This window comes from Microtus oregoni, unplaced genomic scaffold (assembly GCF_018167655.1).
Source record: "Microtus oregoni isolate MIOR12 unplaced genomic scaffold, Mior012 000035F_ref0000213, whole genome shotgun sequence".
Lineage (NCBI taxonomy): Eukaryota > Metazoa > Chordata > Mammalia > Rodentia > Cricetidae > Microtus > Microtus oregoni.
This window is the reverse complement of record NW_024543094.1, coordinates 8025429-8038487: the sequence shown is the minus strand read 5'-3', so window position 1 is coordinate 8038487 and position 13059 is coordinate 8025429. Positions and strand designations below refer to the sequence as shown.

General features: G+C 37.3%; 1 protein-coding gene across 6 annotated transcripts in view; it reads left to right on the top strand.

The window, feature by feature from the left end:
- The window catches only part of Dip2c (disco interacting protein 2 homolog C), a 366894-nt gene that overhangs the window by 245442 nt on the left and 108393 nt on the right, over nucleotides 1-13059 (top strand). For all 6 annotated transcript variants that reach the window (XM_041630651.1, XM_041630650.1, XM_041630649.1 and 3 more), the window contains 3 exons: nucleotides 1476-1673; nucleotides 8108-8199; nucleotides 9887-9997. In XM_041630651.1, the coding sequence (XP_041486585.1) occupies nucleotides 1476-1673; nucleotides 8108-8199; nucleotides 9887-9997 (401 nt within the window). The remainder of the gene's footprint in view (nucleotides 1-1475; nucleotides 1674-8107; nucleotides 8200-9886; nucleotides 9998-13059) is intronic.

The following is a 13059-nucleotide window of genomic DNA, read 5'->3' as shown; positions in this document are numbered from 1 at the left end:
TTAATAATAGAACTCTAAGCCAGAGGGCAGGTTGCTGTTTTCAGTGCATATGTTAAAGGTACACCTAGTGCCAAGCAGTTAGCGCTTTAAAGCCACCTGCCCCCTCGGTAGTAATGTGACTCTGTTCTGTGATTTAGGCCTCTTTGTAAGAACTCAGTGCCATGATAGCAAAGCAAAATGTAACTGTAGAGATCTGTCGCTCAGCGCTGAAGGATACGTTATACACAAGGTTATGAGATTGGGGAAGCATGGTGAGGACTCTGCCATCCACCTCACCTATAATGAATGGGAGTCTTCCACTAGATAACTTAAAATTGAAACAAAATAGATCTGTATGTTGGATCAAACCCAAGCTTCTTGTTATCTGTTAACTGAAGCTTGTTAAGACTCAGCTGAGGGATGGGGAAGACGGATGACTAATGGAATAAAGCACTTGGGTGCAAGTGTGAAGATGGAATTTCAGATTCCCAGAACTCATGTAAAATGCAGTCTTGGAAAGTATAGATCACCAGAACAAGCTGGTGAGTAACACCAGCCTCATCCATGAGTTCTGGGTTTGATTGAGAGACACTGCCTCAATGAATAAGGGAGAAGAATAATGGAGGAAATTTCCGAACAACAACCTTCAACCTATATGTGCATATTCATGTACACATGGGAACACATACACCACATGCATATACATAAAAATTGAAAAATAAAATAAAATGTATAGAAGACTCAGCTGATTTTTTAGATAGTAGATGGAGATGATCACTCAAACTCTGAGAGAGCATCTAGAAATAGGGGAAATAATTTCAGTTTTACACCTATCTAAAGATTTTCATTTTCTGAGACAGGGTTTCTGTGTGTAGCCCCGACTGTCCTGGAACTTTCTCTGTCGACCAGGGTACTTGAACTCACAGAGATCTGCCTGCCTCTGCTTCCTTGAGTGCTGGGATTAAAGGTGTGTGCTACTACCATGGCTAATACCTATCTAAACTAAAAGAAGAGGAACCATGTATTCTACAATAAGACATTTATTTTAGTTTTACTCACAAAAGTAATTTAACCATGCTTTTATTATTTTTAGAGTGTTTGTAGAAGATTTCTGCCTATAGCTCATCATTAAAGGGGAAAATACAATGTAAGAGCTGAGCATTTTGGAGTCTTGAATACTGTGTGCTAATAATTAGAACTTTAAACCCATGCATTTAAATGTGAGACTCTAGGCATACAGTTCAGTTTTATCTGTTATCTACAAATGTTCTCACACCCACCTGAATTCTCCATTCTGTGTTGCCTTGGAAATTGTAAGAGCTCAATTCTTTTGTTACATCCATAATGATTTTGGTTCTAGAAAAGCATGTTCGCTGTCAGCTGATACACTTATGCCTTAAATATGAATCTCTTAGATATTTTACAAACTCTAAAATAAATTATACTAACATGGGTGTATTTTTTTATGATAATCTTATATGTTTAAATGTGTTTAGTTCAACAACCAGATCCAAACCAGCCAAAGCCAGAAGGTGCCCAGATGCTGGCCACAAGAGGGGAGCAATTGGGAGTGGTCACGAACTGGCCACCCTCTTTAGAAGCTGCACTACAGCGATGGGGGACCATCTCACCAAAGGCCCCCTGCCTGACAACCATGGACACAAATGGAAAACCCTTGTACATCCTCACTTACGGTAATCCCATAATGTCTTTTATAGTAATCTTATAAATGCCACTCTCTGTCCTTTGTCATTCTTGCATTTAACCACTATTGAATGGGAAAAAAGTACATTCTCTTCTGGGTGACTCATTTATGTGTGTGTTGCCTTATTTGTTTCTGGGTAAAGGTAGATAAAAATTTAAAAAAAATTTTAGTAAAATTACTTTGTGTTGATAGAGGAGTTACTACTTTTTTTTTTAAACTTAAAACCGGGAATGGATGTATAAAGCTGTAATTATAACTCCACTGTGATACTAGATCTTTTTAGTTTGTTTGTTTGTTTTTTGTTTGTTTTCAAATGAGTAATTTCGTTGGTGATTCAGTAGGGAGTAAACCATTGGGCCTAGGCTTGAATCATAATTCCCTAAAATATTCACATGCTGTAATCCCAAATGCTAAAATTGAAAGATGATGGAAATTCCTGAAGTCTGAAATCCAAGAAGTTTTAACTCCCCAAAATATAGCTATGTAAAAATATTTAAAATTCATTAAAAGACTTTTCTCATACACACACACATTTGATTTTTGCTTTGTTTTGAAACAAAGTCTTTATGCGTAGCCCTAACTGCCCTGGAACTTGCTATGTAGACCAGAATGGCCACTAACATGTAGAGATTCACCCACCTTCTACTTCCCTGGTGTTAGAATTAAGGGCATACGCTACACCTGGCTTAATTTACATTTTAAAGGGATATTTATGTCAGAAAGATAGGGGAATGTTTACATAATACTTCATAGAACACTCTTAATAATATATGTAAGAATAGAGAATTTTTTGCCAAGCTAAATGCTCAGGTTTATTCAAACAAGCCACATAGCTTTAAAAGTTTCAAGCAGATAAGCTATATTCATAAAGAACCAAGTCAGAAAGCAAATATCTACATGTGTATTGTTACCATTGGTAATTACACACATCCAGCTTTATAACTGTGGCCCTCTGAAATGCCATGGTGGATAGTCCAAGTCTCTGACAAGGCTAATCGAAAGTAATTTTGGTCAGTGTTGTGTTTGTAATCACCAGAGAGCTGGGATTTTGGAAGATCTTATCTTAGAAGAATACAAGTGCATAATGAGGACAACCATTATTTTGAAGAAATTTCAGTGCATTTGCATATTCAAATAATATTGATACTGAAATTCAATACTAGGCATATTAATAGAGACTAAAATGAGTTAGAGTTGTCTGGAAGTCTGTATCATTTGTACCTCCAGTATTGGAATCAGAACAATACAACAATAAAAGACACAGCATACCAAATTGTACAAAAGTAATGCTGACATTTTAAAATAATAGGAAGCTAAAAGCCTGCTGACTCTGGGGAAGCTAAGAGAGTGGGTTGTTGAATCCAGAGGCTGCTGATTCTGGACTTGTGTTTGTTTTATGCCTTTCTTTTCGTCCTGGTAGTGGTTGAACTCAGGACTTTGTGCAGGTCAGGCACAAATACTGTCAATGAGCTAACTCCTCCACCCAAGCCTAGTGTTCTGATCTCTGGTGCAGCAAAGAAAAACTTTGTAATTCTCAGAGAGAAAAGGCAGTTTACCTTCTGCACCTGTAAGGTCTCCTGGCTGGTTAGATGGTTATCCGTTAATATCAAGAATGATCATCCCTACCTGGTCTAGTCAGAACCATACTCATCTTTGGACAACTTCACAGACATATCCAAGATGGCCTTTGATCAGATTTCTAGGTATTTTTTTTCTGCATCATGTGATACCGTCCTGCATGTAAATTGAGACAATAACCCCACCCCCAGACTTTGTTCCATTCTGTCCCTCTGACAAAGTCTTCCCTACTCTCTCAGTGAGAATTAGTTTTTAGGATTTGGCCCTCTGGGACTTCAACATCTGTAGTTTTACTTTTAGGATTGTGACTTTTTAAACTTTGGAGATTGTAACCTTTTATCATTTCAGCATTCAGGCTTATGGTATTAATGATTATTTCTGACTGACTCCACTTTGACATCTGTCACTCAGAAGCAGCAAAATCTGGATACACATTATGCAGAAAACTATAGAAACAGATTTCACTTAATTCTTTCCACAGTATTCTTAATGCAGACTAAACTTTTGCACATGGCCAGCTGTGCTAGAGAGAGGTCTTTCACTTAGTTGCATCACCATGGAGAAAACAGATCACAGTTCTTTCCATACTCCTGGCTTCATCTTTACAGATAACCTTCATAGCTACAGGAACAAATGGCTCCTTTTACAGCTGCATGCATGACTTTGGATGTTCCTTTAAAAAACAAAACCTTGGCTTTTTTTGTTTAAAAAAAATCACAAACACTTTGAATAATTATGAGGAAAAGGCTTCAGTTTTAAATCAACCACCAAGGTTAAGCACCCGATTCTATGTAAATAATAGAACTAAAAAGAGCCCAGCATTTTGAGAGTGGGCCGCCAGAGATCCCTCTGTGTTTCATGTACCAAAATGGGATTTGGGCTTAAAAGTATATGGGGTTTGACAGTTTACTTTTTAATGGTTCCTTTGTATTTGTGGCTACAATGCAGACTTAAAAATAGACAGAGGTTATTGTTTGCTATTTAACATAAGTTTTGTGTTGTTGTTTTTAAAGCATTCTCTTAGAAAAAGGTTTTATTAAGACTTTTTTTGTATGACCCTTATGTCTGGCCAAATTAATTCTGAAAGCTAATTATATATTTGGAATCACTGCTGTTTTACAGCTAATGACTCCAACCCTTACCTGTCTGTGTGTCGATGGGGACCCTAGCACCAACTTTTGTGTTTGTCCCAGAAGCTGTGTGCATTTTAGTGACCTGCAAGCATGCACTAAGGTAGATTAAGTTTGTGCTCTGCAATGGTGCAGTGCTTTGGCTTGGGAAGTCAAAGATGAATGAAACTGGGTACATAAGATGAAAGTCTTGGCTATGACCATGAATACTATATGTGAATGTTATATCTGTGGGAAACAAAAATGAACCACAAATTGGTTATTTCTGAGAAAATTCAGGGAAAACAAAGCTCATTGAATTTCAGTTGTTCTAAGGCCTGAGCAAATTAGTGGGATTGAAGGACTATACTATTTAAAGTCCTCAAATATCCCTTCAGCCCTCAAATTTAGTTCCCTGTCAAGTCTTGAGACAGCCTAATTTTTAGCTGAGAAATTTAAAATATTTGGTAGAAAATATTGACAGAGTAGACCTATAAACTATCTGTTTATATCTTAAACTTAAATCTTCACATTGAGGTAGAAACAGGAAGCATACTGACCAGTACCCATGGGATACCATAATCTTAATTAATGAAAATAACTACACAGCACTTTCTTTTTCATTTCTCACTTGATAGAAACCACCATCTTCATCTACTTCCTCTTTTTTGTTAGGATACCTGTAAGTTCATTTTGCTTTTCTATCTCATAAATGTTCCTATTTATCTTTTCATTTTTAAAATATTTAATATATATATATACATATATATACATGTGTGATATATTTTGATCAAATCCATTTACCATTCTTTACCTTTCAGTTCCTTCCCTATCTCCACCATCTCTTTTCACTTACAACCTATTGTGCTCATTTTTTCTCTCAATACCTGCTGAGTCCATTTAGTGCTGTCTGTATATGCACAACTATAGGACCATCTGTTGGAGCATAGGTAGCCTTCAGGCCTGCATCCCTGAAGAAAATGGACTCTTCCTCCCCGAGCAGCCATCTATTGCTATTAGCTCTTTCTATAGGGGTAGAACTTTATTAGTTCCTCCTCATCCTTTCTGAGTTATTTTAAGTATGATAGGGATTTAGCTGCCTTGGTTACCAGTCTTCCCATCACCTTATTATAAATTGTTCCTGGTAAGTCTTTACAATTCTTGTTCTATTTTATATGTGATGTCTTCTTCTGATAACTGTATTACCCACTCCATATCTGTCTGTCTCCTTTCTCTGCAGTTACGTTGTCTGTACAATAACCTAGACTTCATTCAAATCTAAGAAAAGTTAAAGAAAGTAGTCCTTGTCACCCACTCTGGAAGTGTTTCTTGTTTTTGATTTATAGTAGTAACTGCACTTGCTAAGTTTCCTTTTCTCTAAAAGTTACAAGATGTAAACATACTAAGTATATTTCAAGAATTTTGCCCAAAGTTTGTGTTTTGTACTTTCCTTGAGTCTCTATGTAAAACTAGATTGTGTGTGTTAGTGTAAGATATAAGCGTCTAAGAATCCTCAGGTGAAAATGAATTTGAAGCATTAACAAACTATAATGGTTTTAATTGATTGTTTTGTTTACAACACATTACTTTTTATTTTATTCAGTGATAACAAAATGTAATTATTCAGCTAGAATAGCTCCCTAGTTTTGTTCACAATAAGGAAAGTCTGGAGCCTTAAAGTATTTATGGGAAAAAAATCCCCAACTCCTTGTGTTGTTTCTCATGAACTGATGATTATTGATAAAAAGTATCCTCACAAATAAAATACCAAATGACTTTAAAGATCTATGAGGTTCAGAAGAGGAAGTAAACATGAGTGAAATATTAACATCTAGTAATGAAATACTTAAGTGTTATGTTAAGTTGCATACCAAATCATGGACTTGATTGGTGCTTGCCTATGACATTAGTGAAATCCCAAAAAAGTGGTTAGCATGTACTGAGAATCAAGAATTATCCTGGCAGTTAGAACAATGAAAGATAAATCATTCTCCTTCCTCAGTATCCACTAAAGTTTAGACAAGTAGATGAAGCCTATGAATGGTAAATAACAGCAGCATTAATTCAAGTAGCTATAGTTCTAATGAGAAATAAAATAAATTTACGTTTTTTTTTAAATTAAAACTATATTATAAACAAAAATAATTTCTATTTACAAGAAGAAAACTAGACATTGACTATATTGAGATGTTTAGATTGATCTGCATTATATTACTTTTACATGAATGTATTGACTTAAATCTTGATTTATCTTGAAAGCTTTTAGTAATTGAGTGTCTTAGAATGTGCTGTAGAATGTACAAGAACTCTCCTTCTATTTGAAGGTATTGTTATTCTCCCATATACTACCATGAATACCTGGAAATGTATAGGCATAGGGTTAAGGCTTAAAATGTGAAACTCCTTCAGAGCTTGTTTTTGTTCTTAAATAAATGTCTAGGAAAAGAAAAAACTATCTTTTTTTACATTTGCATTCTACTTTAGAATTTTTTCTAGACTTCAGAATTCTAAAATAGATATTTGTCATTATCTTTTTCTAAGTTCAGAGACTCCTCTTCCAAAATCCCTAAATCCTGAGATTAAAAAAAATGTGTTCACTCTAAGAAGTTTTCAACCTGCAGTGGATCAGACTTTGAATGACCCATTGGAGACATTTTTACATAGTTTGTGTTCATTGCAGTTACCCAAGACAGGACATTACATTAATAAGAGATGGATGTCACTGATAGAGCTTTCTAACTCTCACTGGTTCTCACGTCCTCATGCTTAACCCAGAAGAAATGCAGCAATTAAACTTTTCTGTAGCTTACAGTAAGTGTGTCATACAGTATGAGGAGTTAGGGGTTAACTCTGGTGATTCTCTGGCAGTGTGTCAAGTTTCAGTACTTATTTTCCATCCTGATTCTAGGAATTTAAGTTGAAGGCTTAAAATTGAAAGAAAAAAGTCTCTGTGAGACTTTGTGAGAGAGGATTTTTCAAGACCCTACCCCTTCCATTCCCATGTCTATATACTGTTAACTAATAAGAAACTTACGGCTTCATGTCCCATCAACTCCTTTCCTAAGACTGGCTAAACAAGTGAAAATTAAAATTTTCAATCTCTCCTCTCCCCTTTGTCCCTCTCTCCCTCCCTTTCTTCTCCCTCTCTCCTACTTTCTCTCCCTTTTCCCCCTTTCCTCCTTTCTCCCTTTTTCTCTCCTCCTCTCCTTCTCTCCTCCTCCATCTCTCTTATTGTTTTTAACAATTATCATATGTACTCACTCGTAAGTGGTCTTTAAACATAAAACAAAGAAAACCAGCCTGAAAATCACAATCCCAAAGAACCTAACAACAATGAGGACCCTAAGAGAAACATACATGGATCTAATCTACCTGGGAAGTAGAAAAAGACAAGATCTCCTGAGTAAATTGGGAGAATGGGGACCATGGGAAAGGATTGAAGGGGAGGGGAGAGAAAGTAAGGGGACCAGAAAAATATAGAGCAATAAAATAATAATAATAGTAATAATAATATCTCTACTACGGCTACTTCTGAGTCACTTTTAGCTTTCAGTTTTATAGTCTTGTTTCCCTGTCCCTGTTTTTGTCAATGCTTTCAACTACATATACTGAACAAAATAGATGTATGTGCTTGACTCTGAAAATGCTCCCTAGTTTAATATTTACAGATGTATGTAACTAAAATGTATGTGTATGTCGTTAAAGTTACTTGTGTGTTTATACTTTATATTACCAGGCAAACTATGGACAAGAAGTATGAAGGTTGCATACAACATTCTACATAAATTAGGTACAAAGCAAGAACCTATGGTACGGCCTGGAGACAGAGTAAGTGAAGTTCAAATAACTAGATAACTTCTGTTTTAAAATCCCAGGATTCAGCCTGTCCTTTCTCCTTAGTAGGGTGAGGTTGGATGTGAAAGACAAGTATGCACTCATTGTGAAACAGGTGTGACCATCAGATTGGGGATTTTTGTGTGTTTTGCTGCTTTGATCAGTTTCCGTAGACTTCTTGGCCTGCTTTGTGGGAAGAAATCATGTGGCAGTAGTAGGATCATTATAAATTTATAATTGACTCTTGTTTATTCATGAGCCCCCCCCCCACCCGAAAATAGAGAGAGAGAGAGAGAGAGAGAGAACGCACTTGGATAGGATAAGCATTAAATTGGTTATGTAGTAGTCATGTACCACATACTGACATTCAGTGACAATTTGCATGTAGGATGACATCCCAGAAGATATTGCTTAATGAAGTCAGCCATTCTAGTTTGCATGAGTATATTCTCTGATACTGTCATAATTATAAAACCATCTAAAACATTTCTCAGAAAGTATGTCCACACCAAAATTAAGTCTCTGATTATTTAAAAGGTATGGAGAAATTGGGTCAAATATTTATCACCTATGAATATAAAGGAAACATGTTCAAAACATCAAATATATTCCAAAATGTGAAAATATATCAGAAAATCTTTGTTTCAGATACTTAAACACAAATTTTAGGGAACATAGCAAGATTGAAAGGGTAAATATGGGAAATGAAAAGGAAAACTGTTGTCCTTAAGATATGCCATACTGTTAAGGGGTATCGGAAAATATATTTAGTAATTACATCCAGCAGTAGTGGGTTATGATATTCTACTCCCAGATGGGCTGAACTGAACACTTTGGATGAACAAGGAAGGACCAGGAACAATCAAACACTCATTAAATACTTAGCTATAGTAATAGGCAATGAAAATATGCATGTACAACATAAGAGACTGATGTTGAAATTATGCCAGGACTGCTAATGTGAGGATTACTAGTAGTACATGTTTATAGATACATATGATGTGATGTGTCACACTTCATATTGAAATCTGTAAACCCTATGTCATTGGACATTTACCATGGCAATCAGGTACAGTTTCTCTTATCACTCTTTTTCTCATATGTTGAAACCAAGGCTTAGAGAGGCCCAACTTGTGCCTAAGATCCTAGAACTCACTAGTACCTTAGGATCTGAATTGAGTTCTAACTGGGTCTAGCTCCCAAGCTTTTTGCTCAGCTACCTAGTAAAGAATTATACAAGCATTTAATTATTTATAGTTGTGAGAACTATATATCAAAATACAAGGAGTTATTTATGTAGATCAGTGAGAAAGAGTAAAAACACATTATGTACAGTTTTTATGTATATGAAAATCATGTCTATGGAAGATAAGAGCAAAATTTTAAATGAACTATTGTCTAGTAATGGTACTATGGTTGACAACTGTTAATGTTTCCCTCCAGATAAGTTGGGGAAAAAAGTATGGGACACCTATTAAAGTATTTTTTACTATGCACTTTCTCATCGTCCATCACTTTTGAGATATATTTTTTGCTCTGTAGCCCATCCTGGCCCTGAACTTATAGTCCTTCTTTCTCAACCTCCTGAGTACTGACTGCCCTTACAAACCTGTACTACTGTTTTGGGATGTTGTTGTTTTTGGAAAGGTAAATCATGCTGTTGTGTCTTGAACATCTCCAGGTGGCGCTCGTCTTCCCCAACAATGACCCTGCTGCTTTCATGGTGGCCTTCTATGGTTGCCTTCTGGCTGAAGTTGTTCCTGTCCCCATTGAAGTGCCACTCACAAGAAAGGTAAAGAGCTCTTGTTCATTAAACCTTAGACGGAGGTGACAGGCTCAGCGGTAGTTGAATGTGCTGGGTGAGAATGTGCCAATTACAGTTTTGTGAATGGCTTTTATCTTTGCTGTGCAAGTGCAGCAAATGCATGTAATGGTTGTCTCTAAGGCTCAGAATAGGTTTTCATCAGTTTCATCTATTAAGGGAACAGTTATTCATTCACACAGCATGTCTCACCTGCAGGTGTGAGACCTCTTAGAGGTGGAGCTTATGCTTGTTTGTTAGCACAACATGGAGCTGTTTTATCTCGATCTGTTTTCTCATTCCTTAGTATCATTACATAGAAAGCCAGACACATGAAAGCTCCACTGACTTGTCCTGACTGTGAGTGGTGGTCCTTGCCTTGTGTTCACTTGTCTTGTTATTGTCAAATTTCAGGTTTGCCTCTGATTGGTCATACCTTACTCTCTAATGAAGATGACTAATTTGCTGGTTTCTTTATTGTGTATTCTTACTGTAGGACAAATGAAAAGCTAATATTGTGTACACTGCTCACAAGTGTAGTTGGTGGTTCCTATTATTATTTGCTGCCTGCAGCCACCAGGGCTGTAGAAGTTCTGGTATTGGTGTTTTTAGGAATCTCTACACCATTTCCCAGGACCACTGTAATAGTTTTCAGGGTCTACTTTTTTTTACAGTCTTGTCCTCACCTGTTACTGTTTACCCGTTTGATAAAAAGCCATTCCAACAGGTGTGAAATAATCTCACCGTGGTTTTAATTTGCATTTTCCTAACAGTGCTGCTGAACTTTCTTTCCTGACCTGTGCCTGTAGAATATAGGAGCCTGTTGGCTTGAGCACAGTTTTCTTATTTTTACCTGACTGCTTTTACCTGGGGACAAGTAGAAGTGGAATAAGACAAGTATATGAGTAGTGATCAAGTATATGAAACCTAATTCTTGCATCTCCCTGTTCAACGTCCTCTAATGTTACTTAAAGGCCCCATTAATGCTCCTTATTCTGAACCCTAAAAATTGTTTAATGCCTAAGTAACAACTTGCCTTTTCCCCCCCTCTTATCCTGGTAGTGAAAGGGAAACATTTAGGCATTTTTACTGAGAAGTTGATGACCCAATTTATAGTTTAGAATAGGGGAGTGGGACCAGAGAAAGCCAACCTACAACCTTGTTAGTGGGACTTGAATTGTCATTGTACATCTGGAAAATGAATGTCACTACCTCATATAATTCTGAACCTGTATATAATTCTGTCAGCCAAGTGAGTTTGCTAACCTGAAAAGTAAGTTAGGCCAAGATATCCTTGAGAAGCAAAGGTTATCCATAGGTGTGATGATCCGAATACAAAGTGATAGCACAGACCCGATAAGGCTGGGAGAATGAAGAACCTGACTCTGTGTGTGTGCCAGTGATAACAGAACTAAACAGCTGTTCTATCCTGGTCATTCCCCTCCTGCTGTAACTTGAACAGCTATGTAATAGCCATAGAGATCTGTTGCTCTCTGAGCCTTTGTATATGCTGTCAGGGGTGTCTGGCTTTCTCCAGAGAATCATGGTTGATTGGTTGCTTGTCTTAGTAAATGTTTCCAAATGGAGACATACAGCACTCAACTGTAATCATAGCAGTAGGGATGCTGAAACAGGTGGGTTGCCCTCGATGAGGCCAATGTGGGCTACTGAATGAGACCCTGTCTGGAAGAAAACAAAAACAAGGAATGTTTTCAACACCATTTCAGATAGAGCCTCTGGAAGGAGTAATGTCAGAGTCCTATTTGCTCACCACTTTTTCTAAACAGAGTGGCATTTTGAAAGAGGTACTTGGTAGACCTGGGATCATGAACCACAGAAATAGATGGAAAATAGGAGTGGAGCTGCTGAAGGCGGTGGGGAGATGAGGAGCAGCTGCCTGCCAGGGTGAGGAAGGGCTGCTCCAGAAAGGGTATCCCTAGCTGAAGTGTCCTTATGTACACAGTATGGCAGACACTTGCGATTCACTTTCCTAATATGCCTGGATATGGTATGTGAGTGTGGGGCATGTGTATTCATGTGTGAGGTATTGTACATATGTGGATATGCTTCTGTGTGTGAGCATGTGCACACTAGTTTGTGCTTCTATGTTGAGTTCCTTGGGTATAAACATTTTCTATGCATATGCACTTGTATAGTGAGGATAATAAATGAGGCCAGCATGGTCAAAAATTTATAATTATTAACCTTGGATGATCTATACATGAGGATGTTTTCTCTTATTTCTGGCTTTGTGCATGCTTAAAGATTTCCATTATAAACACAGCATTAAAAGTCATTAATTGATAGATGTATCTTAGACTAATATTTGATATGAGGATATGGGGAGTTACTGCCACAGAGGCCACACACAAGCAATTTCTGAACAATGACATTATCGGTTAGCCTTTTCTGTGTTGAATAAATTTTGGAAATAAATAGAAATACTTAAATTGAGGTTTGTGGTAGCTTTTATTAAAGGGAAAGTTACAAACTTTGTAAAGGGCATGATCATCTGCTGCCCTTAGTGTTATAAACTGCCCGGAGTGTGATGGTTGGGAGTTGTAGTGGTTCAAGCCTGCCTCTCCCTGCCCTCTGAGTATGGTGTATCTGCATATCTGCTCTCTATCAGAGCCAGTCTTATTTTTAGGGATAAAGTACTTAGTAAATGATGTCAAGGTCATAGTGTGTGTCTGGGGGGGATTTATCTCATTTCACATCTTTAGATATGACTAGTTCCCTGACTTGGCCTCTCATCTGTACCTTTCCAGGGACCTTGCATACAACAAGTAGCTATTGGTGCTATGTGGAAATGTAGCTGTTTATCCTGTTTGGGGGTGAGGGACTGTAAGGACCACAAAGTTCTTTTATTATTATTATTATTTTATTTTTATTTTTCCATTCAAATATTTACACTTCCTTCCCTCCTTTCAATCCCCTCCCGCTCCCCCACTCCTGCTCCTCCCTTCCCCTCCCTGCTTGAGAGAGGGCTGGGAACCCTGTCCTATGGGAAGTCCAAGGCCCTTCCCCCTACACCCAGGCCTAGGAAGCTGTGC